Source organism: Delphinapterus leucas, chromosome 1 (genome assembly GCF_059928025.1).
Source record: "Delphinapterus leucas isolate spDelLeu-1000000601 "Yukka" chromosome 1, BTC_Dleu_Yukka2, whole genome shotgun sequence".
Taxonomy (NCBI): domain Eukaryota; kingdom Metazoa; phylum Chordata; class Mammalia; order Artiodactyla; family Monodontidae; genus Delphinapterus; species Delphinapterus leucas.
The window spans coordinates 42,793,391-42,819,587 of NC_143129.1; the positions used below are offsets into that span (position 1 = coordinate 42,793,391).

A 26,197-nucleotide genomic window follows, 5' to 3' on the forward strand; every position below is an offset into this window, starting at 1 on the left:
TCAGCGACCATGGCTCACGGGCCCAGCCGCTCCGCGGCACGTGGGATCCTCCCCGGACCGGGGCACGAACCCGCGTCCCCTGCATCAGCAGGCGGACTCTCAACCACTGCGCCACCAGGGAAGCCCAGGCACCAACTTTTATTGCTGAAATCTATGGGCATTAATTCAGCTTCTTCCCACAGCCAGCTAGAGATCCTCATCTCCTCCTGTAGGTCCTGCTGGACTGCCTGTAAAAGGAGGATGTATGGTTAATTCCCTCTCTCTCTCATTTACCTATTGTAATATTTAGGGAGTTCATTATATACACTATCTTATTTAACCTCTACAAAACCCCTTATTTAATATATAGTAAACCCATTTTATAGATTTGAAAATTGTTACACAGAGAGGTTTTGGAACTTGCCCCAGGCCATACAGTTTGGGAATGGAATTTAACCCCAGGCAATCTGAATCCAAGGCCTGTGCTCTTAGCCAGGGATACATGAAAACTTGCAATTAGGAAAGAGGAGGGAGTGAGGAATAAAAGTAAATGAATTAGAGACATAAAGCAAAACCAGGAATAAGATAAATATTATGAGTAGACTGCAGAAAGTCCTGCACATGTGCTACTGGTGGGCCAAAGATTTAGCTCCCAGTTCCTAGCAGCCGACACACACCCAGGCAGGGGCCTCCCCTGCCTTTCAGCTCACCTGCTGAGCAGGGAGGTTTGGCAGTGCATGGTGTCATCGTGATCGAGCACAGATCACCAACAGCACCCACTTCCCTAAAATCTCTTGTGTGGCTTATCATGCAGGTTTTCCCTCAAACTGAAGAGCCCAGCTCTCTCAGAATCCTACTGCTGCAGTTTGGCAAAATTATTTTGCACTTGGGCTTCCCTGGTGGCACAGTGGTTGAGAATCTGCCTGCTAATGCAGGGCACACGGGTTCGAGCCCCGGTCTGGGAAGATCCCATGTACCGCGGAGCGACTGGGCCCATGAGCCACAACTACTGAGCCTGCGCGTCTGGAGCCTGTGCTCCTCAGCAAGAGAGGCCGCGACAGTGAGAGGCCCGCGCACTGCGATGAAGAGTGGCCCCCGCTTGTCACAACTAGAGAAAGCCCTCGCACAGAAACGAAGACCCAACCCAGGCAAAAACAAATATAAATAAATACATTAAAAATCATTAAAAAATTATTTTGCACTTGTAGTAAAAATGATATCTAATTCCCACTAAGAAAAAGGATGAGTCTTTCTCTCTTAGAATAATGAATAGTGTTGATATTAGATTGTAAAATCTGAGAAAGCTGCAACTTTAAGACTTAGCTTTTTTTCTCCTTTGTATGTCTAACAGTGCCTAGTCTAGTGTCATTCTACTGCAAGTAATGGATAGACAGTGATTGTATTGAGCAAATGTGAATAGTAATGGATGCTGAAGAGTGCTCTCATAGCACTTGCTTTTTACAAGAGGAAGGATCACTTCCTGGGAAGACTTTCAAGTATTAAATTGTTCTAGAGCTAATGGAAGGCAGTGTTGTGCAGTGGAAAGAGCAGAGTATCTGTGTGACCTTAAGCAAATCCCTTAACCTCTCTGATCTCAGACTATACAAATGGAACATGTCTATCACATGAGACTGAGAGGCCTACAAGAGAGGATGTTCCAGTGTTTGCAGTATGGAGGTGGTTCACAACATCCATTCATTCATTCTTTCATTCCGAACATTTTCATCGGCATCTGTTATAGGCCTATCCAATGCTCAGTGTGTTCTGTCTTGGGACTACAACAGTGACCAGGATAGACAGACACCTACTCCCCAGTTTCTTCCTTCCTTGAGGATAGTAGTTCCTGCAGCAGACATTTAATAACAGAGGTGCCCCAAGATCAAGTTACTGAGGGGAGAGATGGTGGGGTGGAAAGAAGATTGGGGAAACTCTGGGGTACAAGGACTGCATGCAGAGAAATGGCCTTTTCCATGCAGTCCATATGGCCCTGCGTGCCAGCCCAGCTGACCCCAGGGCCCCCAGCAGGCAGTGGCAGAGGCCGGTCTCATCTAACTGCTCCTGTCTCACACTGCCAACCCTCCAGGAGCTTGCCAGGGCCACGTTAATGCTTCTGCTGAGGAATGATTATACCTTCATCACTGTGGTGGAACAGAGTGCCTCCAGTGCTCAAGGCCTGCATTTATAAGAGAAGCGGAGGATGGTTTAATGTTAGCAAAACAGCCCAGTGCACTCACAACAAAACCTCCGTGCAATCGAAAACGATGTACTAATTACACACAGGCCTCGGCAACGTGCTCTTCTCCCGGCTCTTCAGGGTGTTGTGTTTGCATTTTTCTCACCCTCAAGACCAGCATTTGCATCTCTCCAAGTCTCTCCGGGAACGAGTGTGTGTGTGTGTGTGTGTGTGTGTGTGTGTGTGTGTGTGTGTGTGTGTACGCACAAACACCATAAACTCAGAGGCTGCAGAATAGGCCCTGAAATATCTTCACAGGAATTATTCTCTGAATCTACAATAATTCTACAACTCTAGTGTGCACTAGATTTATCAATATGCAGTTGTTTACGTGACTGTGGTTTTCAAGTCCCAGGCCCCATTCTTACATGCAGTGGCTGTCTGCATAAGACATGTAAGATTGGGCTGTCCTTGAGAGCAGGGTCTGTGTCTCCCCTGTCAGGCTAGAGGCACCCTGAAGGCAGGGGCTATCTCTGCCATCAGATTGGAGGCCCTCTGAGGGCGAGGGCTGCATCTCATCCTTAAGGATCCTCCACTGAGTGCTGGGTCTGAGGCTGTGGGCCCAGACACAGTTCTGACGTCATGGAGGTAGATCGGTGGTTTCCCGGCACGCTCCGTTGAGATGTCAGATTGACAGGTTATCCTCATCTGCTCCTTTAGTGGCCGAGAGTGGAAGTGTCACCCACACACTTTGGGACATGGGAAAGAAAAATAGAAAAAAGGACGTACAGCAAGGGGAAAGGGACATGGCATCCTCAGGCCAAACATCAATTCCCTACTCTAGGATGCGTTGCCTCTGGACTCCATGTCAGCCCCGAACTGCTTTTATCCCCCAGGCCACAGCCCAACCCTTTTCTCTCCCCTGGGCTGGATCTAAAAGCACACAGTATCTGGCATCTTTCCCTCGATTCACCCTTAATCCCTCAACTGAGAATAAAAGAAAAACAACCAAAAAACCCTTCCATGGCACAGCTGAGACATTCCTTTTGCAGAATCCTTATGATTTTCATACCCTAAAAGGCTGATGAGGGCAAAGATTGTGTCTTTCTCATTTATTATTTCATCCCCCAGCACTTACCACAATGCCATTCCCTGGTAGGTGCTTGAAATTTTTAATACAAATAAATGAATGTAATTTTCAGGAAGGAATGCAGGTGGATCTCCTCCTTCTGAGACCTAATTCACCCCTAGGAAAGCACCTCAACCCAAAGTCTACACTATCAGTTGTTGGAGAAAAGCGATGTTCTGGGTCTTGGGGCCAGGGGGCAGCGTTCACCCATTGGTACAGCCAGAGTGCGCGCGTGCGTGTGTGTGTGTGTGTGTGTGTGTGTGTGTGCTGGTGTGTTGACGCTGATAACTGGATAAGCTCCGGCTCCAGAGAGAATTCTAGAAGTCCCTCAAAACAACTTAGCTCACCTTCCCACGAGGACCCTGCTTCTTAAATATGCCCAGGAAATGTTATTCTGCATATACGCTACTGAACAACCAGGTTTATTTGAAGATTTAAGGTTTTTTTAATCCAGTAAACTTTATTTATATATAACAACAGTACAAATTGTGTCCTTGGCTTGCAAAATAGGAGTGTTTCATATTTACAATAGGTACACAGTAATATATTAGAATGACAAAAAAAACCCAGTTTATTGGAACATTTTAAATACGTGATTTTCTTACAGTTTTTATTCCACAACACCTGTAAAAACAACAAAACTGGACAGCTATCATTCTATTTTCTTAAAAAAATATATAATACAGATTCCAGTGTGTCAAGAAGAGTGGGTTTGGGTAGGAGAAGTTGAGGGGAGAGGCAGGTGGGCTCAGGTCCTTAGTCTCGTGGTACAAAGAGCTTGTCCCTCCCTCCCTGACACACTTGGGAACATCTGCTCTGTAGGCGGAACTACGTTCCATTATGTTCTCCACCTATAATGCCAACGCAGAGAGCACACGAGGCCTGAGTCAGGGCCTTGACTGAAATCCAGACGATGCCTCCCATCTCCTTGAGGTGAGGACAGGAGGCACGGGCTGCACTGCAGAAAGGATAGAGGGGAGAGTCCCTTTAGGGTGAGGGGAATGTGATGGGCATGTCCATGAAAGGCCCAGAATCTCCAGTTTGCTGACAGGGCTGAGGCCCTGGCCCCCAGGTCCTCCCTAATACCAAGGGTGAAACTTTATCTTTTATCCCTGGCATCACGGAGCCCCCAGATGCTAAAACTTCACTCTTGGGGAAACCAGAAGAAAGGAAAGAGACAGGGAAGAGAGACTGGGGTGATGAAGAGGAGGCCGCCATCTTCTCAAAGGGTGTTCCTGAGACAAGGCACCAGAAGGCCCTGAACTTCACCTCCCAAGTCCGCCCAGAGGACCTGCTCCCACAGCCCTGTGTCCACGAAACTCCTCTGCATTTTCTCACCCACAGAGCCCCCATCACTGAGGCTCAGTTCTTTCCTGCCCGCGGCCAGGGCCCAGGAACCTCAGGCAGGACAGCGTGGCTGGGAACAGTGGCCTCCTCGAGGGCAGCTGCCCGCTCAGTATCTACTGGCTGCAGGTTAATGGGGGCAGTGTGGCAACTGGGATGCACCTGGAGACTGATCAGCCAGTGGCTTTCAAACACTCTCAATTTGTGCTGCCCAGACCATTGTAGTCCAGCTCACCCATCCGTTGCTTCTGCTTCATGCTCAGCAGGGCCAGGGGCCTCCACTGCTATTTCTTGTCCCCGTTTGGTAGAAATAAAGGGAGGCCAGGCGCTCAAGCAGCAGGGGAAGTGCCACCAGAAGAGACAGCGGCAGTGGGAATGAGAAGGGCTCTCATGGCTCTCAGGACTGTCCCCAGAACGAGGTAAGGCAGCTGGGTTGGTCGGCTTTCTTCCTTCTTCTGGCTCCCTTTTCTACAAAACTTGTGCCCTCTGCAGGTCTGGGAGGTGAGCTATGCGGGCTAAGTTGGTGGCAGGAACCAGCAGCCCGAAGAATGTCAGTTTGCTAGAAGAAGGCCCTTCTTGGTCTCGTTTTTTGCTGTTTCTTAGCACCTGGAGCAGGGCCATTGCAAACAGTGTTACGCAGGAATGTTCTCTGAATGAATGAATACAGGAAACCTGCGAGCGAGGTTCCCAGTGGATCCGTGCTTCTAATGACTGAACGTTTCAAGGAGGGGGAACTCTCTGCCAGTAGTGGATCAGGAATGGTTCTGAGAGATGGCCTGTGGAGAGCTGTAGGAGGGCAAGCACAGAAGCACCTGAGCCCCTGCTGGGCGGTAGGCAGCAGCAGGCCAGCTGGAGGGACTCACTCCACCAACATGGACAGCTTGTCCATCTCTGTCTTGTGTGTGAGCACCCTCTGTCTTGCCAAGCACATTTCTGGGGTGCTTTTCCTTTCCGTTTTCCAGAAGATTGTCTCTTGTGCAGACCAGTGAAACAAAATGGAGCTGGATCAACCTTCGAGAGAGAAGTCCCTCTCTGCCTCCCTCCAAGACGGATGACTTCATGTGGGGGAGGGAACGTGACTTTAATACTTATCCCTTACACAAGGTCAAAATATCTTCACATCACATCGGATAACAGTGAGGACAGAGGCCAATTAACTCCCTCCCCTCCCATCCCACAGGGCATGCACTCTTGGTGACCCAAAGCCAAGCAAGGCTCTCCATCCTTTCACCCTCATGGCCTGACTTGAGTCCAGTCGAGTTTTCCTTTCTCTCAATTCCTTCCTTAGGGATGCCCCTGTGCCACAACCTTTGCCAGCCCACATTCCCCAGCTCTCTCATGGAATCCTGAGAAATGTGGTCAAGCTTCTCAGGCCAGCTCTGGCGCCTCTCCTCTCCACTGTCCAAGCGGCCATGCCTCCATCATTCTCCCACTCCTCCAAAACCTTCAAGGAAGCATCCCCAGGGGTGGTGAATGGTCACCAAAAGTAGCTGCTGGGAGACACCCGGGTAGATGCCTACAGGTCGCAGTTGAGACGTCTAACTTTTACTTCTTGGTGGGGCAAAGCCCAGGATGCCAGTCTGAGCAGTGGTGTGATCAGAAAACCTTCATTCAGAGCTCGGAAGTAAAAGGAGGGTGGGCTGCACTTTTCTGTAGGCAGCAAAGAGTCCCCTGTTCACGTTCCTCTTGCCGTATCTCCTCGCCTTTCATCTCCATAAATCATGGGCTCTGAGCTGGTAAGCTTTGGGTATATGAAGGGCAAACACTTTGGCTTAGTGCAGAAGGCCAGTCATTAGTATTTCTTTCAGGCTATTAATAGGGCCCAGAGAAACGTTAACAGAAGTGGATTATCAGAAGCAAGTGGCCTTCACATGGCTGGTTGTGAATTATAATGAAAACAGCGAGTTTCCTGAGTATTTTGCTGAATGCTTTTCTTCTCCCATTTGTCGGCTGCATCCAGGCAAGAAACTGGAGCTGAGGCCAGGACCGGGCAATGTCTGCTGTGTGGTTAGCAGAGTGATGCAAAGCCACACCCCAGCGATGGAAGCCAGCCCTCAGAGCTACCCCTCCCCCGGCCCTTTCCTGGCAATCCAATGTGGTCAGCAGAGCTTTTGGAAATTGGAAGTGTTTGGAGGTAAATCAGGGCACAGAGAAGCCAAGGCCCAGAGTTAATTACAGAGGAAATGACCCTGGTCTGGTATCGCTGGGGGTGGCTGGACCCGATTCCCAGCATTGCAGCCCCTTGTAAAGTAGAAGGTGGGAAGGGTAGGCTGGTCCTCTCCTGCTGCCTCCCTTCCCACCCCTTTGCCTTTCTCTTGTCCTCCTTCACACTCACTCCGATGCTGCCTGCGGAGAAGTTGGAGCTGGCTGCTTGGATTCTTGCCAGGGTGGGAGGCCCGGAAACTCTGGTGGCTGTCCGGTCACTAGGGTCCTGCACCAGCGGAGGTGTCTTCCTCTGGATGCCTCCCACTGCCTTCCATGGGGCCTCAGGACCAGGGTGTGGAACTTTGGTCTCTTTATTTGGAAACTACACTCAGGACGGATGGTCATCCATGGATTTAGGTGTCAGCAGGAGAGAGAGAAGCTGCCCGCTTGTCCTTCAAACTCATAAGGACATGAGAGGCAGAAAGAGAGGCCGAAGAAGACATAACATGGGGATGCTACAGTCATCTCTACCGAGGCCAGTGCTCAGACGATCAGGAGCTTCTGCATACGAGCGAAGGGTTGTCTCCCCTCTCTAGGCATGAGAGAATAAAAGACAGAAAGCACAACAATAAATACTGCAGCTTCTCGAACCTATGCTCTTCAAGTATTGCTTGCTGTAAACAGTGTTTGAGTTTTGTTTTCTTTTTAATTGCAAGAAACCACTGGCGGATTGGAGCAGAATCCAAAGCCAAACACCCATATCCCCAGGTCAGCTCTCAAATGGAATCTCCTGGAGGCCTGGCCCACGTGCCTCCAAGGCCTTTCCCCAGGGTGCCTGGTTTATGACAGTGACGGATGTAAGGCAGAGCTGCCCAGCATCCTCAGGGAGGCCAGGCCTCTGGTCTCGGAGAGGCCCACCTCTCCCCCACTTCTGGAAGTAACTTTAGGGAAACCCAAAGGAAAAGTACCAAAATCAGCTCCTCATTTGTTGAGGTTTGGGATTAAATAAAACAAAACAACCAAACAGTAGCAAAAAGCATTGGTACTCTACAGACACATATGTCCTCTGGAGATGAGAATACACAGGTGTGCGTATGTAAAGCTGTTTCCAGTCAGCCAGGTGGAGCCGCTCGATGGCTTTGCCATTTGTGCAAAGGCTAGTGAGTCCTTCCCCACCTCTTATGGCTGCCGGGGTAATTTCAGGTTTCACTGGCCTCTCTTTTTGCGAAGTGTTTGGTGCCAACTTGTGCTCATTCTTCTCCTCACTTTTTTAAAAAAACAATTCCAAAGTTAAGGAAACAATCATTTTTCCCTCTGCTTTCTCTCAGCATCTCTCTGTAGGCTTTTTCTGGCATTGGGAACCAGGAGTTACACGAGGAAGGAGGGACAGGGGTAAAAGAAGGAAGGGGGACAGAAATCAGAATTAAACGAAAGTTGGACGGGATGAACAGGGAAGCTTTTTGTTTTGTTTTATTTCTGGTTTTCCTTTTTCTTAAAAAAAATTAAATAAAGTTCTCATTATTTCCCCAATATACACTGAATGAGTTTTCATGCAAAGCAGCAGTCACAGAGGCAGAACCGCGCTCAGTCGTGCCTCTCAGCTTGAAGAGCCACCTCCTCTGGGTCCTGGAGTCCGTCTCGTCGTCGCCGCGGGGGGGATGGGGTGGATGACACCCCCGGTCTCTCCCTGCAGGAACAGGCTGTGACGGAACTTGGCTGGCGTGGGGAGAGGGGTCCTCCCCTCTCCCCGGGAGGGGGTCTCAGGGGACAGCAAGCGCTGGGGCCTGATCCCCTTCACTTGTCCTTCCTTCTGAGATGCCCAGTGTGACAGCTTTCACGGGTCCCTCTTCCCAGGAACAGGAGGCTCCATCGCTCAGCTCTCAATGGACATGGCGTTTATGAGCTGTTCCACCTTGTATGCCAGCCGCTGTCGCCGGGCCTGCTCGTCCTGCTGGAGTGCCCCAATGAGCTGAGGAAGAAAAGCAAAGTGGGGGGGCAGACTCAGCATGGAAGAGGCCATTTTCCAGAATCCTATATCCTTCTATCTGCCTTTCCATCCTGCCCTAATGAATATAACCGTAAATAATGTAAATGATTAATTGAATGTATGTATGACATACATATGTCATACATACAAGTATGTGTGTGTATGTACATATCTAAAGTATTTAAAATGACATTTAGCATATAGCAAGTACTATGTGTTAGCTATTATTATTACTACGATTATGTTCAGGTACAGTGCTAATGCATGACTTGTGAATTCTCTGGAGCTGTCCTCTTCAGGATCTAGTCATGTCCACCTGTCTGTCTGAAATGTTACTGACAGTATCTGCCCAACTGCAAAGAAGAGTCTGATTCATTGTTTAAGAATGGGTGAAATTAATCGTACACTTTGAACTGAAAAACAATTACATTATTAAATAAAGGCGTTATGTATTGCATGAACAATGAAGGCAAGACAGTGGAAGGTGTAAGAAAGCACTGAATGAATCAGGAGAGGATAGGCTGCCTTCTAAAAGCACGGTGATGACTTTTTGACTCCGTGAATGTGTTTTCTGAATTACCCTCCGTTGCTGTTATTAAAGGATGGAGCCCTGCTTTTTGTTTAACCTGCTTTGCCCCGAGTGCGTCCTTCCCAGGGCCCTGACTCACCTCTTCGCTGTACTTGCTGACGTAGGAGTAGATCTCATTGAGGGCACTCAGCATGTTGAACTCCACGGCGTGCAGGCGGGACTGCTCAGCGAGGTAGGCGTTCATGTCCTGGTCACTGATGGCGGGGAGCTTGGCGATGTCTGCGTAGTATCTGCCATACAGAGGACAGGCTCCTTGGTGGGGACTCAGCAAATACTGCCTATACCTACCCTGGCCCCAGAACCCTTGAGACCACAGTTGTCCCCAACTGCTCCTGCTTCCCTACTTCTCTTCTGACGAAGCTTCCTCTGGCCTCTTCCCTCAAGCTGAGGTTGGGGCCTGGAGGCTGGTTTTCCCTAAGGTTGGAGCCTGGAGACTGGTTCTCCCTAACGACTAACTTTCCAGGGCAGTTAAAAGCCCAGACTCTGACCAGACTCCTTGTATTCAAATTCCAGCTCTGCTACCTGCTAGCTGTGTGACCTTGGGTAAGTTATTTTGCCTCTCTGTGCTTCAGTTTCCTCCTCAGTAAAATGGGGATGATAATAATACCTACTTTACAACTCTGCTGGATATTTTAGTGAGGTGATACGTACAACATCTTTATCACAGTGCTGGGTGCTTAGCATGTGCTCAGTAAATGGTAATTAGAATGCTAATGATCTGACTTGAAGGGTACAAAGCTTCCCTTTCTTCCCCCAGCAGGAACTTTGGACAAGAGAGAAAAAGGTGATTGTGAGGTCCCAAAGGCACCACAAACATGGTTTTGAGTCCTCGGTCAGTGAAGCCCAGAGGAGGGAATGCAGCAGGCATTCAGGGCCATGGGCCTGTCCTGAGGGTGCTACTGACCTTTCCACCCAGCTCTTGTAGCTGGGGATGTCCTTGGCATAGAGCAGCTTGTTGGAAGGGGAGTCCTTGCCCAGCCGGTGCTCTGATGTTGAACAAGAGTCCATGAAGGTCTGGGCCACCACAGAGAGGCAGGCGTCTGTGATGCTGCCCTTGTGGATGTCAAAGACAAACTGGGGGTTCTTGATCACGTTCACCCAGAAGCGCAGAGGGAGGCTGTAGGAAACAGCAGAGCAGAGTCTCAGGGCTGTACCTTGGCCGTGCCCCATGCTGTTCACAAACATTCCTCCCTCCCCCACAAATGCCAAATTCTCTCTCGAAGGGCAAGAGAATGAAGTCACAGGAAACTGGTCCAGCCAGGGCTGCCAATTTAGGCTAAGCTGTTACTGATGCTGGGAGAAAAGGAGAGGCACTATTGCACCCTAATGGGGTGCTGACCCTGTTCTCTAACAACTGAGAGGTGGGCGTGGGTGGCTTCGTTCCCTCCTGGAGGCCTTTTCCAAAGGCCTCTGTGTCCCCAGGTAAGCCCAAGTACAGAGGGCTGCACAGTTTTCTCAGAGCTTTAAACAAAGCCCCCAGGCTCCCAGAGTCCCTTCCCAATGCCTGTGGCCATTATCCAGAAGGATGCAGTGGCAGCCCCAGCACGGGCTCCGAGTGGGCACAAAGGGCGCCACCTGTGCTCCCCACCCAGCCCGGCTGCCCAGCCGCTTCCCAGGGCTGGCCCGGCCTGGCTGGGCTGAGGAATGGGCTCCACTGGGGGCAGCTCTTTCACGACTCTCCCCGGGGCCTTCTCGGATCTGGTCAGGGGCAGAGGAAGAAGAGGAGGCCATTGTTGGCACGCTGGGAATGACTCACTAAGACTCCGAGTTCTTCCCACCCCAAGAGGAACTGATCAGTCGTTAGGAGAGTTCTTTCTGCAACTTGGGAATTTATAATCGGAGGAGAATGCTTTTTCTCTGCTCCTTAGGCCATAAGGAGGATAAGCCCATTTACTCCCCTTCAAAACCAGAACAGCTGCTGTTTCTGCTGCCTTTTCCAACTTGGCCCTCTCCTCCAGCTGCCTGCAGGCCCTTAACTCTTTTGGATCCTCTGTGGAATGAGCCCTGTCCCCGGCTTGTCCTTCGGGCCTGAGATGTTTCAGCCATCCAACCTACCTCCCCCGTCTCCTTCATTTTCTCTTGATTCTCCTGGACCCCAAACTTTCCCAAATGTCTCAGTTCATGCCAAGTCTTGGGAAAGATCAGCTGTGCCCACTCCAAGTCCTTCCATTATGATTTCTGCTTATCTTTCCAAATGCAACGGGATCACTCACTTTCCTTAACCTGGAGGGAGTGGCCTGGGCTGAGAGGTGACTCCTCTCTTCTACCTCCCCTTCCCCCGGCAGCTTTGGAAGCTTCTAATAGTCTTTCCTTGGACATTAGGGACCTGAGGTCTGGCTAAGGGGACTCTCCCCACCACAACTGCAGAGTCTGCTCTCCAGGTCAGAGCATTTGTATGACTTGGGCCTGGCCAGAAACAGAGGGCACAGAGATGGGGATAATCCAGAACGTTCTCTTGATTCCCTTGAAATTGCCACTCCCAGCACTGGACTGAGGATCCGTCTAAGCAAAGGGAACAGCCATGGCCCCGGCCCTGGGAATGCAGATGAATGAAAGGCCTGTCCCAGTGACGTGCACTGGAGGCTCCTCACCCCACGACCACCAGAGCCTCTTCATTTCACTCCACTGTGATCAAAGCTGCAGACTTTGGAGCGCTTGGCAACCACAACACCCCGGAAAAGAAGGAATATATGGGGTTCGGGGTTGGGTTTTTCCAAAGTGTTTTGCTGGTTGCTAGGACTTTTGATTCCCAAATAACAGCCGGGGCCCATCTGTGCCGGCTCTGTTTCCCGAGGAGACGGCTGACTCCAGACAGCTGTGTGGGCTGTCTGCCCAACCCAAATGCCTGGACCCCCTCTCTCCCCTCTCTGTGCTCTTTTCCTGAAGGAAGGCTTTTACTCCGGCTCTTGGCCAGGCCCTTTGTGACCTGAAAGTCGGTCTTCAGCGTGGTCTGTGGTCCAGGTTCAAAACCCAGGAGAGAAACGTCTTGCGTGAAGAGCCCGCAGGAGCTGTTTCTCCCAGTGCTGGATTTGGCTGCGGAGGTTACCTTAGGGGAGACAGTCACGCCTGCAGGACGTCCTGCCTGCTGCTTCCTGAAAGCCATGGCGCCGGGGTAATCACTTGGCCTTAAGGGATCACGTTTGCAATGACAACCTCGTAGTTGGTGGGCTCAAGTCTACAGCAGGTGCAAGCTCTCTGCCAGCACTGGCCAACTTCCCCAGGGTCTAAGTTTAATTCAGGGCTTCCCCATTTCAGGAAGTGCCTTAGGTTCTGCCGTGCTCAGAATGCCCCACAACGCCTGTCTGTGAAGCTCTGCTGCTAGGTCTCAGACGTGGCTCTTTGTGTAGGTTCCTCCAGCTCCCTTTCCTAAGAACCAGAAGTTAGGGAGGACAAGGCATGTCCCGGAGAAGGCTCTGAGCCTGGAAGGGCAGAGCTCTGTCCTGGTGCCAGGCTCTATGCCCGGCAGGGCCCACTTGGCGCCTGGGGACCACATCTGCTCTGCGGAGCATATGTTTGTCCCAGGAGCCTTGGATTACTCAGCCACAGCAGAGAACAGGCTCCGCCCATCTCCCCGGTCCCTGCTAGTTCTCACGCCCCGCGACTTGCAGCCTCACCAGGCTGCAGCTCTCCCCGGGCTCCCTAGGGGGTTACCAGTTGCTCTTCCAGGTGTGCCGCACATCTGTGTCGTGGATGCTGTGTCTGTCCGCCTGCTCATCCAGGAAATCGAACATGTACTTGATGGCCAGGGGGAGAGCGCTGCCCCGGTGCACGGTGCTGAACAAGGTCTCAAACAAGTCGTCCACGAACTTCTGCAGCGTGCCCTGGCGGAGGGGTGGGGGGAAAGTATGAGGTGGGGGAGGGGGACGGGCAGCAGGCGGGCAGACCAGATGGTGCCTTGGACCGATCCTGCCTTGGAGATTTGTTGCAACACCAGGCTGTGCAGAGTGTGGTGGGGGTGGGGGTGGGTGTTAGGGAGGTGGGAGGGACTGAATGGGCTGCAGATTCCTGGCTAGAACCTCCTCCAACCTGCGGCCACATGCCACATTTCTGCTTGTGTCCGTGGCAGGCGGGTGTGGGTGTGGGGAGTCTGACTGAAGACAGCAAATGCTCTGAGCCCAGGCTTCCAATGGAGAATGAAGGGCACAGGCTGGTACGAGAGGGTGTCTAAAGAACAAAATGGAGGGCTGGACCTTTCCAGTGGGAACAGGGCAGGACTGCAGAGGGTCTCACAGGAAGGTGTGAAGGGCTCACCATGTTAGTGGCCTGGGATAAGCGGTGTCTGGAGCGGGGACTGGGTGAAGGGTCCAGGTCCAAGAACACTGAGACACAGCCCTGATCACAGGGCCTTGGAGGGTACCTGGGGCAGGGACAAGGCTGGGCCTGGGGCCCACAGTTTGCTCGTTCAAAAATCACCTCTGGAGGTCAGGAAAATGTCCAACCTTTTGGTGTCTCTTTGTTGGTCTCTTATTAGCATATTAGGCAAAGCAAAATTTGAGACGCATGGTCTGATGGTGTATTTCTGAGGCACTTCAGGGAGCAAATCTGAGATGCCACTGTATTAGAATTTCAGCCACATTTTTGTGGGGTCAGTGGGGGACAGTCCTGGCAAATATGGGCTGGATGATTGCTATGCATATATAGGCAAACTTTTCTCTGCTAGGGAGGCTAGAACACAGCTTTAGATCATAGCTTCCAGCACTGCCGCTGCCTCGCTTCCATGAGCATCTGGGGTTAGATGAGATGGGATGGGGAAAGGGAAGCCTTCTCTTGGATACCAGAAGGACCAGGCCTTCACGCTTTTCCTCCCACTGTGGCCAGAAAGTGGGTAGAAAAGACACTGATGGAGGAAGCTGGCATATCTGTCCATCTAATACCAATAAAAAACCCCAATGATTTCCCAAGGGGTGTAGGGGCCCGAGGTGAGACCGTCGACCCTCTGAGGAGTAATGGCGGTCCTATAGGGTGAGCTAGGAGGAAAGATGTCATTGTGATTTTTGCCGAAGGGTAGAGAACAGCAGTGGCCTGATCTCCTGGGAATCCTGCCCCAGACCTGGACCTGCTTGTCCAAATGCATTACCTTGAAGGACAGACTCCATGCTGTCCTTCCTATGCTGTGGGCTGGGTGGGGGGTAGGACACACCTCTGAAGAGGCCTTCCCTGGGCTGGGCAGGGCAGGAATTACCTTGGTGGCCAATAGCCGGGTCAGGTAGATCTCGGACACCATTTTGCTGCCCCGGTCACCCTCCTTCTGGTCCCCATGGTCGTGGTTCTTCACCAGATGCCACACCTTGACCCCACTCTCCAGGTCTGGGGTGATCATGGGGGCCCGAGACCGCAGGCTGTCGGGACTGCCTGTGTACCTGAAGGAGGAGTCTGAGGAGAAGGGGGCAGCGGAGGCCTGTGAGCGACTAATTGTATCATCCTGGCTTGTAGAATCCTTCTAGAATCCCTGCCCACCTGCTGCACTCACTCAGAATAAACCAGTTTCAATTGGAAGGGGACCCTTGGGGTTTCATATTTGGTGGGTTATTTTATCGATCCCTGGTTGGCATGAGAACAGCCTGAAATCTTTTTGTCAAAAGAGGACCTAGAAATTCTGTGAGCTGGAGTGGCCCTTGGGAATTTGGGAGTCCCTCATTCCCGGATGCTTCCAGCAAAGAACAATCAATAGGGAAAATGTCAACCAGATATTCTCATAGAGGCTTTAATAAAAGTCTGGATACTAAGGGCTGTGAGTGGAAATGCTCCCTCTCGGGAGTCGATGAGTTCCTTCTTACTTGGGGCCCAGAATATAAAATTGTCTGAGCCCCTTTTGGAGCTGCCAGCTTCAGTCCTGAGGGTGTCCTTTAGCTGGACAGCCCAAAGCCTAGTGCTATACAGAACCAGAGGAAACAGAGTCAGAGAGAGTGAAACACCACAACCTCATTGCCCAGAGGGCACTGGGGGCCCTAGCACTCCTCAGGGGTGGAAGGGCTAGGATGGCCAATTGACTGCCCAAATTGGGACATGACTGAGAGCTAAAGGGGGCACTGTTAATAATTCAGTTAGGACGATAAGCATAAACTGGGACTGGGTTATGTGAACCCCCCCATCCAAGAGCCTCCCTGGGTGTGGGCCCTTCAAACTCCTTCATCAGACCTGGGCTATCAAAGGAGAGGTGCCGGGTACCACCTGCTGCCACAGCTCTGAGGAGACAGGCTGCTCCGAGGATGACTGGTCCAGGGAGAAAGGGAAGCCTTTGACTGCAGGCTGGCAGCAGCACGGGGCTCCTGCTGTCAGAAGGGACGGTGAGTAGCCCCTGGGGGCCACAGAAGACTCCACTGGCTGCCCAGGCTACCTTTCTGGTCCTCACCGTATCTGCTGATGGATGTCCGGGAGATGCTGGCAGAGGCAGGGATGTTGTAGGAGGAGGTCTGTTTGGGGACCAGAGCCACCACCGATCTGTCTGATACCTGAGAAGGGTATGAGAGATACAGTTCAGGTGAATGTTGGTATCTTGGGGAATAAAATTGTCGAGTACTTCTAGAAAGCTATGGAATGGGTTTAGGTAGAGCGTAAGGAGATCAGAAATGCTACAAATAACAATTCCTGCTTTTCAATATGGTAGCTACTTGCCACCTGTGGCTATTGGGCTCTTGCAATCCAATCAGTCCAAAGGGAGATGCCCTGTAAGTGGCTGAGCTCAGGTGCACTATAAATATACAATACACACTGGATTTCAATGACTTAGGATGAATAAAAGTATACAAACTGTCTCATTAATAATGTTTATATTGATTACATATTCAAATGACAATTATTTTAGTTCAGTTGTGTTAAATAAAACACTAACATTACATTCATCTGCTTATTTTTACTTTTTAAATGTGACTAGTAAAAAATGTAAAGTTATACGTGTGGCTTGCATTGTATTTCTATTAGAGGGAGCTAGTGTAGCCCAGCCTGCCTTGAGCTCTGTGAGTTACATACAACTATCCCCATTTTAGAGATGAGGAACTGAAGCATTGAGAAGCTAAACGACACCTCCAAGTTCGCACACCTAACACACGATACAGTCAAAATTTGTCGCCCGGACTGTCAGGCTCCAGAGCACATGTTCTCCTCATTGCATCCTAATTTGGGATTTTATTTCAAGACACACTGGTCTGAAGCCCATTTTCCCTTTTGGTTCTGATTTCTTTCTGGCCTGGGTCCTATAATGGCCCAGTCACCTTGAGGGCTTCACCACAAGGCAGCTGCTCTTGGGGAGTCAGCAAGAAAGAAGGTGTCTTGCCTGTCCCCTGTGAGGTTGCCCAGGCTCAGCACCCAGCCTGCAGGGAAAGGGCTGATAAATGAGGAGCCATATTGAAGACATTTGGGGCCATTTTCATTTAAGGTTACCCTCCATGCAATAAAAACAGAGAATCCCCAGAATTGTGGCGATCCAATTAAACCCCTAATGCAGAGGGAATAAAACAGCTATAATAATGTTATGGGCCATAAAATATTCCTATTAAACCATTTTTTACTTTAACAATTTTTATGAACTTTATAAGTTTGATTTATGGCTGCACCAGTCGTAAAACCATCTCTCTGGGTCTTAAATTGTCAGTCCCTCTCTCCCACCAAAAAAAAAATTAAATGTTGGGAAGTCAAACTATAAGTGAACATTAGCACTAATGAGATTCCCTGATAGCCAGTTTTAGTAGTGGTGTTTAATTTCACCCTCCCTATAAATCTGCGGGAACCCGGGAAGTTTTTAAAAATCTCTTTGTTAATTAAGATTATGCAGATTTTTCTCCTGTAGGGGCTCCAAGGACCTTTGACTCCTGGGAGGGTAACAAGAGGTTGATGCTTTGACTTCATGGCATAAAGCTGCAGGGTCCAGGGCTCTTCACAGTTGTCTGGAAGATGCCAATGCGTAGTTACTTCCCAGTTGGGGCGGCTCCCCAGACTGCAGGCAGCTTGTACCATCAGCACTAGGTCTGTAAAGGAGGGGGGGCTCCCCTGGCGGCGCAGTGGTTGAGAGTCCACCTGCCGATGCAGGGAACACGGGTTCGTGCCCCGGTCTGGGAGGATCCTACATGTCGCAGAGCAGCTGGGCCCGTGAGCCATGGCTGCTGAGCCTGCATGTCCGGAGCCTCCTGTGCTCCGCAATGGGAGAGGCCACAGCAGTGAGAGGCCCGCGTACCAAAAAAAAAAAAAAAGGAGGGGGAACTCTCCACCTAGGACTTTCAGGAACTCTCTTTGCAATTGAAATGATACACGAAAGCCTGGCAGGAGCAAGGGTTTATTCTCCCAGGGAGAACAGATTATGTTATCATTTATGGCTTGTTGTCACCTAAAGGGAGATTCACAAGGTGACTGGAATGACCACAGTTCAACTGAATTCCAGGTCTCATCACTAAATCTCCCTTGTCCTTAGTCTCCAGTCTTTCTCTTGACCAACAGGTGATGCAAACCCATGGGCAAGATGCCTGGCTGGGTCTGACCATGCCTCTGCACTTCGTAGCTACATGACTTCGGGAAAGTCACTTAACTTCTCTGCGCCTCAGTTGTCTCATGTGTCAAAGGGGATAATAATCGAGTCTAGGTTTGTTGTGAGGATTAAAGGCATTAGGACACGTAGAGGCTGGGAGCAGTGGTGCCTGGCGCCCAGTGACACTCAGTAACTGCTGGCATTACTGTTGCTATTATGGACATCATCATCATTGTCTCCCAAAGGGAAGAATAATCCCTCTTGTCCCCTGTCACTCAGGGCTAGCGTGTGGGAAGAGCCTTGCGCAAAGTAAAGCTCGGTAAATATTTGAGGAATGAATGAATACATGAATGATAAATGACATCGGGGAATTCAAAGTGCTCTGTAACATGAGCACTGTTAGAACAGAATATTCCATTCTTCTGATTGGGAGTCATAGGACAGACAGACCAGTAACAAGCATTAGAGCACCAAAGACAGAAGAGCGGCCCCATTCCTGCCCTGGAGAAACTTACAGTTTGGGGGCATAATGCTCATTTCTTTTGCACTTTCTTCTTCGGTTCTAATTGGTTCATTAAAACTGTTCTACTAAAGCCCAGTGTGAAGTGGGGTTGGGGGCTGGGGCGGGATCAACAGAGTGACTATAGCTACTGTGGAGTGGTATATACATCCTGGTATACCTCACCTGCGGTTGCTCATACTTCCAACCACCTTCACAATTTGGGGTCATATCTCCATTCACTGATGAGGAACCCAAGGTTTAGGGAGATTAAAGTCACATCACCAGTGAGTGGGGAAGCAGGGGTTTAAATAGAACTCACAAATCCTTTTCTCTGCCCACTATACCACACTTACTCCATTTAGGGAGGGGGTCCAGGCAGACTGTCAGCATGGGAAATGCAGGCCAGTAAGGGGGATGGAGCCTGGAAGGGAGCATTTTGGGGTTTCCCCAGTGCCCCTCTCTTTCCTCTGTGCCCCAAGAGGCTCCCAGGCAGGTCCTGCTGGCTGTTAGGACCCCCAGCCTCCTGGTCGTTGGCAACTCAGTGCTTAAGAACGCAGCCTGCCAGCCCCTCCGCACCCTCCCCGTGTGAGGCAGGGACAGAGGATCATGTTATTAACCAGGCAATCCCACAGGGTCCTGCTGCCCAAGGCGCTTCCTCTGGTTGGTTTAATTTCCCTCACTGTTGCTCATCTCCAGCTTCTATTTTAGTATGTTTTTCGAATCCCAACCAGCCTACCCGCGCTTAATCTTACAGAGACCCCCAGCTGTGAGTGGTTACCATGAGAAGCAACGGGGGGGGGCGGTGAGAGTAGATACCTCTCGGGATCTTTTGTTCTTTTGCTGAGATTTTTTTTTTTTGACTGTTCCATTCAATGTGTCTGCCGGCGTGCTAAACACTCTACCTACTATATTCAATCTATTCCTCACATCTTTATGGGGCAGGGATCACATTAACTCCATTTTACAGATGAGAAGAATGAGAGCTTAAGCAACTTCCCCAGGGACACCAGCTAGTAAGTGGCAGAATATAAGACCCAAGTCCCTGCTTCGTTGCAGGTGAGACGTGTAAGCCGCGTTAGTAAGAAAGCAAAGAGAAAGCAGCAGGAGACTATGCTGCTGTCTGTGAAAGATGCCATTTTTCTGCAGGCGAAGAGCTACACTCTGTACAGGATGGGAATGTCCAGCCCAACCCCACACCAGTTCAGTCAGTTTCTCAGGGTGAGTCTGGACACTCGTGTTTTCGACAGCTTCCCCCAGGGATTCTAATCAGCAGCTGTGGCTGAGAATCACTGCTCTAGACTCAGGCAGGAGGTGGAGAGGGGAGATAAGAGAACCCTTTTAGGGCTTTGAGGGCCTTAGAGCAAACCTTAGAAGGAGGGGGCATTCTGGGAGGGCAGGGGTCCCTGACGCAAAGCCCTGCCCTCACCTGATAGTGCATCAGCGTGTTGAGCCGCTTCCAGTCACCCTCGATCTTGGTGGTGATGTCCTCGTCCTGCAGCACGACCCGGGCAATCCGGCCTTGACGCCACTCTGGGTGGAGGGGTGGTGCAGGAGCAGTGTGAGGGGCGGGGGCCGGGACTGCCCAGTCGTGGGGTCCTCTAGGGGCCTGGCAACCCCGGCTCCCTCAAGCTGGTGCAATGACAGTGTTTCAGGCGTCTGGGTCTCCGGGGGTGTCAATGCTGGCAAAAGCATGGGCCTCCCCAGAGGTGGCCACATCTGAGTGGGCAGTGTTTCAGGCACGCATTTCACCTGGCCCCTCACCTGGACGGGACCCAGTCATGCCCCGACGAGGGGCTGTCTGCGGGGCAGGGCTTCCCCCGCCCCCCCCAACCCCTGCCATAGCCCAAATGCCCTCCTGGAAGTTGCCCTCACACTCCAAGGCCAGGTTTCCTACCCAAGTCCATGTCAACAGCCCTCGGCCGCTGGGAGTAGGGCACGTTCTTGTAGACGGCATCGAGAATCTTCTCTTTGACCTGCGTGATGGTGTCACAGTTCAACACCTTCACTGGGATCTCCGGACTGTTCTCGTTGTCAGGGTTGACGCAGTTCAGGATCTACAGGTGGTGATGGAAGAGGGACAGGATGCGAGTTGAAGGAGCCATTTGGGGGAGAGGGCGTGAGGCCCTGGAGCCTTCTCTTACCCAGGCTCCCCCTCCTCACAGGAGAAACGGGTGTCCCTCTGTCTGTGTCTCAGTTTCTCTCACCTTCCAGCCATCTGCCAATGACAGCTTGAGTCCTTCTGCCCACTTCTCTTTCTCAGAGAGACAGGACTCTACTTTCTAGCCCCTGATGGCTTAGGGGAGGCTGTCATCCTGGGTGGAGACGTCCTGGGGGATCAGGGGTGCCTCCAGGGGTTTCAAGGGCTGGCCTCCCACTTCCCCGAAGCCTCTATATTAGAGATCAGCAGACTTCTTCCCCGTAATGCTAATTTCCCCACAGCTAATGCTGAGTGATCTAGGGTAAATGCAGGCAATGCAAGCTCTTTAGGCCCACCCAATGAGATAGGGGAGGAGGGGCCCAGGCCTGTGTGTCCGCCCTTGGGACACTTGGCATGCCCCCTGGACTGGTCCCCAGGCCGGCCTCCCAGACTCTTTATTGACCCCTCAAACTGTCTTTGTGGTGAGAAGGCAGAGCACGGATTAGAGGCAGGAGGTCCGTGCTGTCCCCTGGGCTTCCTGCCTCCTCACCAGGGTCTTGTACTCGATCTGCTGCCGGATGAGCTTGTCCTCACTCAGGGAGTAGCGGGCCTCGCCCGTGATGGCATCGATGGGGCCCTTCTCCATCTGTTGCTTGATGGCGCAGTACAGCATGAAGAGCGGCTCCCCCGCACACTCCTGTGGGCGGACGCAGGGCGTAGGTGGCGGGGTACCAGCCTCCTTCCCTCCCTCTCCTGACCCTATTTCTAGGCCCGCTTGGCTTTGGGGCACCCAGCCAGGTAGGTTTCTGTTCCTAAGGGGGGGTCCCCATGCAGCCCTGATGGCCAGGCTCAGAGGGGCAGCTCCCCATCTTGCTCTCAACTCCCAGTTCCTGTCTCACTCCCAGTCTCACCTTCAGGAACTTGTGCAGGAGGAAGGCAAACCAATTGGTCAGCATCTTCTCAGCTACGGACTCTGTCCTGGGGAGGCAGAAGGGATAAGGGCAGTCCTTTATGGAGGGGTCTAAGGGTGCGGGTGTGCCTAGCTTGTTGTGTGGACTAGGGTTCAAGAGAACAAGGGCATGAAAGAAGCCAGGGCTGGGGGCCAGGACACTGTGTCCTGTCCCAACGCTACCAGTAATGAGAAGTGAGACCTTGGGCTAGAGGCTTCTTTCTGGACCTCAATTTCCAGCAAAAATGGAGTGGTGCTATGGGTCTGCAGACACAGGGACCAAGAATACCATCCTCTTACCCTCTTCCAGCCTCAGGGTGATGGAGTTTCTATGTCCCTTTGGGATTTCCTGCATGTCTGAATATTTGCATGTCCACAAGGTCCCTGGTACCTTCCCCTCCAAACAGAGTCAGACTGCCTGGGTTCAAATCCTGACTCTGCTGCGTACTGGCCTGTGTGATCTTGAGTAAGTCATTTCCTCTCTCTGGGTTCAGTTTCCCCATGTCTAAATGGGGATGATAATAATAACCATCATCATCATCTATCCCACAGGGTTGTTGTCAAGGTTGAATGAATTAATGTATGTAAAGCGCTAAGAATAGTGCATATACCTGCTCGCTGTCATCACTGTCCTGCGGGGTCGTGGATCCCAGACCCTCAGGTAAAGAGCAGTGCGTGCAAGTGTTTAGCTGACAGGGGATCTGCCTCTGTAAGCACCGCCCCTTCGTCCTGCCCCACCCCCACCGTCCCAGGCTGCAGACCTGGGGACCTGCGAAGGGACGAAGCGGCTGTGACAGACCCGCAGTGAGGGGGATGCCGGAGGGGTATTTTAACTCGTTGCACGTGGTGCAAATAACACCCTCCGGTTGCCGTAAATCCCAGGCATTTGCCAGGGCTGCTCAGCAATGCGGGCCTGGGAGAGAGTGACAATGGCAGGAGAAATTGTGGCTCTCTCCCTGGCCCCTCCCAGCACCCTCTCCCTGCATTGTGCCTGAGATTAGCTCTAATTTAAATACAACTGTTCTTAGTGAGAGTTTCTAATGCTCAGATTGGCAGAATGGGGGCTCTGTACTCATAAAACAAAGCTATTCTTTCTCCCTCCTCACCCCACATGGGGTCTGGAAGCCTGAGATCTTGCAAGGAGAAGGCTGCCGAGAAGGCAGTGAAATGGAGGTGGCACATTCCAAGCCCTGCTGCCAGCTGAGCTCCAAAGCTGTGCTGGGCTCCCCAGGGCCCCCAGAGAGGGTAGGCTCGGGGATGGATGGCCAAGGTCTCTGACCCTCTTCCCTGCCAGGAAAATGGCAACCGAGGAGGGAGTGGTGGTGAATGCTGGTGATTCAGATCCAGGAAGCCGGGCACTGATGGGAGAGGCCACACCATATCTCCAGCCGGGTGCTGTCCAACAGAGCCCCTGCTATGATGGGAACGGCCTCTATCTGTGCTTCCAATATGGCGGCCACTGAGCCCTTGGGATGCAGTTAGCGCAATGGAGGAACTGAATTTTACGTTTTCTTTTAAATTAATGGTCACGTGTGCTACTGTGTTGGACAGTGAAACCCGGGATGCATGGGGAGGGAGACTTCAAGACAGGTGTTATTAGTGCCATTTTGTTCACGAGGAAACTAAACAGCAGAGTGGCCACATCACTGGCCCAAGATCACACGACTAGCAGGTAGCAGAGCCGGGGTTCAAGCTCAGACGCTCTGAGGCCTGTGCTCCTGCATCACGCTCAGCACCTGCAGACACGGCACAGCCACCCGGACTGAAGGAAGATGAGACTCTGCACTGGGAGCTGCAGGGACACAGGCCTTCCTGGGGAGGGGCGCCTTCTCGTGGGACCCACACTAACCAGCACTGCCCCCACCGCCCCGGACGTCCCTGTTTAGATGCCTCCCCGCCCCTGGCGCAGGTCAGACCTCCGGAGAAGCAGCTTGGGGTGGTTCTTGTTCTCCAGGTTCTTATCGATGAGGTCGGAGAGCAGCTGCTTGAGGACGTCGGTGGCGTACTCCAGGCGGCCCTGCAGGCCGGTCATGATGAGCGAGGCCACGTTGCCACGGTCCCGCATGGAGAAGCTGCGCTGCAGCTCCAGGGTGCGGATGAAGGTCAGCAGGAACACCTTGTTGTTGATGAGCTGGGCGAAGAGCTTCAGGGCCTTCTCCACGTGCTGCTGCCCGTTGCCCTGCACCTGGGATGGGTGTGATGGGCGTGGCTTCAGAGGACGAGCTTCCGGCTCTCCGGGAGGGTGTTGGCTGATGACGATGCCAGCTATAGGACCCTCTCCATGACGCCTGTAACTGCCCCACCCTCGGTGATGTAGGAATAACTGGTCTCTGAGGTCTGCAGTCTGCTCTGACTTCCCCCTGGGTTGAGAGGGTTGGGCTCCAGGTAGAGACCTCAGAGAGGATGCTATTCATCTGATTTTCCCAAGGATGCAACACAATAGGAGATACCGCAGCAGACTAGCTTGGTTTACTAGTCTCCCCTTAATCTCCTCTGTCCTGATTTATTATCTTTAGTAAAACAAACTGAGAAATGAAAAAAACAAGCCTCACAGAATCATAGGTCTTTCCTTAGGCCAGCTTAAATCCATTCGGAAATGAGGCAGAATCTTAGTTAATTAATTCAGTCATTAATTAAAAAATGACAAATAATCAGCTTTCCCCTGGAATCATCCCAAAGAGCCTGGGTGCCCCCCCGGCTGTGATTTTCCTGGTTGGAAATGTCCCCGTTATGGTGATGCTTCTACAAGCTATTTCTCCTCCTCACTCCTGACCTTCTGCTGAGCACTGGGCCCCATTGGCATTTCCTAGGAAACCCAGGCCCCACGTCCCTGCTGGGCAGCTGGGCGAGGGAGGCGGGTGTTACCTCCAGCTCACGCAGGACGGGATGGTCCTCAATGCCGGGGAATAGGACTCGCATAGCATAGGTCCGATAGTCCAGGTAGGGGATTCCTGAGCGGTCCAGGTCACTGGTCAGCTCGTTGATATCTGTCTGGAGCTCGGCAAAAGCTATGAAAGTGCAGTGGAGACAGGGAAGCTCAGGAGGGGAATGCAGGACGGGGAAGGGAAAGGCGGGAGAAGTTCGTGGAGGAGGGAAGGGCCAGGTGTAGAGACAGGGAGGGTTATGGGGTGCATCTCCAGGGGCGATGACATATCTCCAGTCTGCCTTTCTTAGGTGGTGGGACTATGGGTGATTTTTATATTATTTCCTCCTCTATGCTTACCTATAATTTTGAATTTTCTTTCTATGTATTATAAGTGTAGTTAAAACAAAGGAAGCCCACGACTTGGGTCGTGCAGGTGATACAGGTGCTAGAAGCAGGTGAGAGACAGTGGTCGGACAGATCAAACAAAGACCAGAATAGGTAGCTTTGCTCCCCTTTTCCAAGCAAGAGAATAAACCAAGATGCAAAAACCTTGGGGGAAAATGAAAAGCAAAACCACCATGAGATACCACTTCATACCCATTAGGATGGCTATTATAAAAAAAGTGGAAAATAACATGTGTTGGCCAGGATGTGGAAAAACTGGAACCCTCATATCTTGCTAGAGGGAATGTAAAGTGGTACAGCTGCTCTGGAAACCAATTTTGTGATTCCTCCAAAAATTAAACATAGAATTACCAAATGACCCAGCAATTCCTCTCCTACATATACACCCAAAAGAACTGAAAGCAGGGACTTGAACAGATGCTTGTACCCTCACGTTCACAGCAGCATTATTCATGATACCGAAAGGTGGAAACAACCCAAATGTCCATTGACAGATAAATTGATAAGTAAAATGTGGTTTATATACCCAATGGAATATTATTTAGCCTTAAAAAGGAATGACGTTCTCTCAAATGCTACAACATGGATGAACCTTAAAGACATGATGCTAAGTGAAATAAACCAAACACAAAGGGACAAATACTGTGTGATGCCATTTATATGAGTTTCCTAGAGTAGTCAAATTCATAGAGACAGAAAGTGGGAGAGGAGGATGAGGGATTATTGTTTCATGAGTACAGAGTTTCAGTTGGGGAAAATGTGGAAGTTCTGGAGATGGATGGTGGTGATGGTCACACGATACTGTGAATGTACTTAATGCCTCTTAATCTCTTTTTAAATAACCAGTTAACTTCTGTGCACAGAAGTGGAGAGAGCACTAGGGTGCAAAGATAAGAAAGTTAAAACGGTAAATGTTATGTTATATATATTTAACATTCACACTCGCACACGAACGAAACTGAGAGCACCACCAAACCCAGACTCAGGGAGCCCTGACCAACAGGCCCTTGGCCAAACAGGGGCTTCCCCTTGGTGGCAGACCTGTCTCCTGACGCCCTCCTTGCTCCTCCACAGCCCTGGCGCTGGGAGGAGCCTGGCCCACTTTGCCCCAGCCCAGCTCTTCCCTTTCATCCTGCAGAGGGCTTGTTCTGATCTTGAAGTTTGCAGCAAAAGGAGAAGTCTTTTGATTCCTAATTGAGATGTTTACCCAGGGAGTCTTCCAGGTCCTCAGCCCAAGGGGACACCAGGTAGCTGCGGTTGCTTGGGAGACAGAAGAAACACTGTCTCCACCACCACAGCCTGGGATGCCCCGCAAGTGGCCTTCAGAGGCTCAGCCTGCAGTACTGGCTGAAGCCACAATGTGGGGGAGGGGATGGGGTGGAAGGGAGGGCATGTGCTCTCACCTTTCCTGCTGCTCCAAGGCAGCCAGGCAAAAGGAGCTGTCACTCCTACGTGGGGAGCCAGAGTCTGAGGCAACAGGGCCCAGGAGGCTCTGACTGTGGGGAGACTGCGGTCCCGGGAAGGAGAGTAGGCT

At 51.4% G+C, this 26,197-nt stretch overlaps 1 protein-coding gene across 5 annotated transcripts in view; it reads right to left on the reverse strand.

Moving 5' to 3' along the window:
- Positions 1-6,946: 6,946 nt before the first annotated feature.
- Positions 6,947-26,197, reverse strand: part of PLXNA2 (plexin A2) — a 217,226-nt gene continuing 197,975 nt past the window's right edge. For 3 of the 5 annotated variants that reach the window (XM_022593506.3, XM_089909135.1, XM_089909141.1), the window contains 12 exons: positions 24,258-24,400; positions 23,309-23,577; positions 21,355-21,421; positions 20,994-21,140; positions 20,201-20,360; positions 19,733-19,836; positions 15,699-15,798; positions 14,529-14,719; positions 12,998-13,167; positions 10,251-10,463; positions 9,426-9,576; positions 6,947-8,739 (listed from right to left, as the gene is read on the reverse strand). In XM_022593506.3, coding sequence (XP_022449214.1) covers positions 8,644-8,739; positions 9,426-9,576; positions 10,251-10,463; positions 12,998-13,167; positions 14,529-14,719; positions 15,699-15,798; positions 19,733-19,836; positions 20,201-20,360; positions 20,994-21,140; positions 21,355-21,421; positions 23,309-23,577; positions 24,258-24,400 — 1,811 coding nt within the window. In that variant the 3' untranslated portion in view covers positions 6,947-8,643. The other 2 variants (XM_089909144.1, XM_089909150.1) reach the window with 2 other exon arrangements.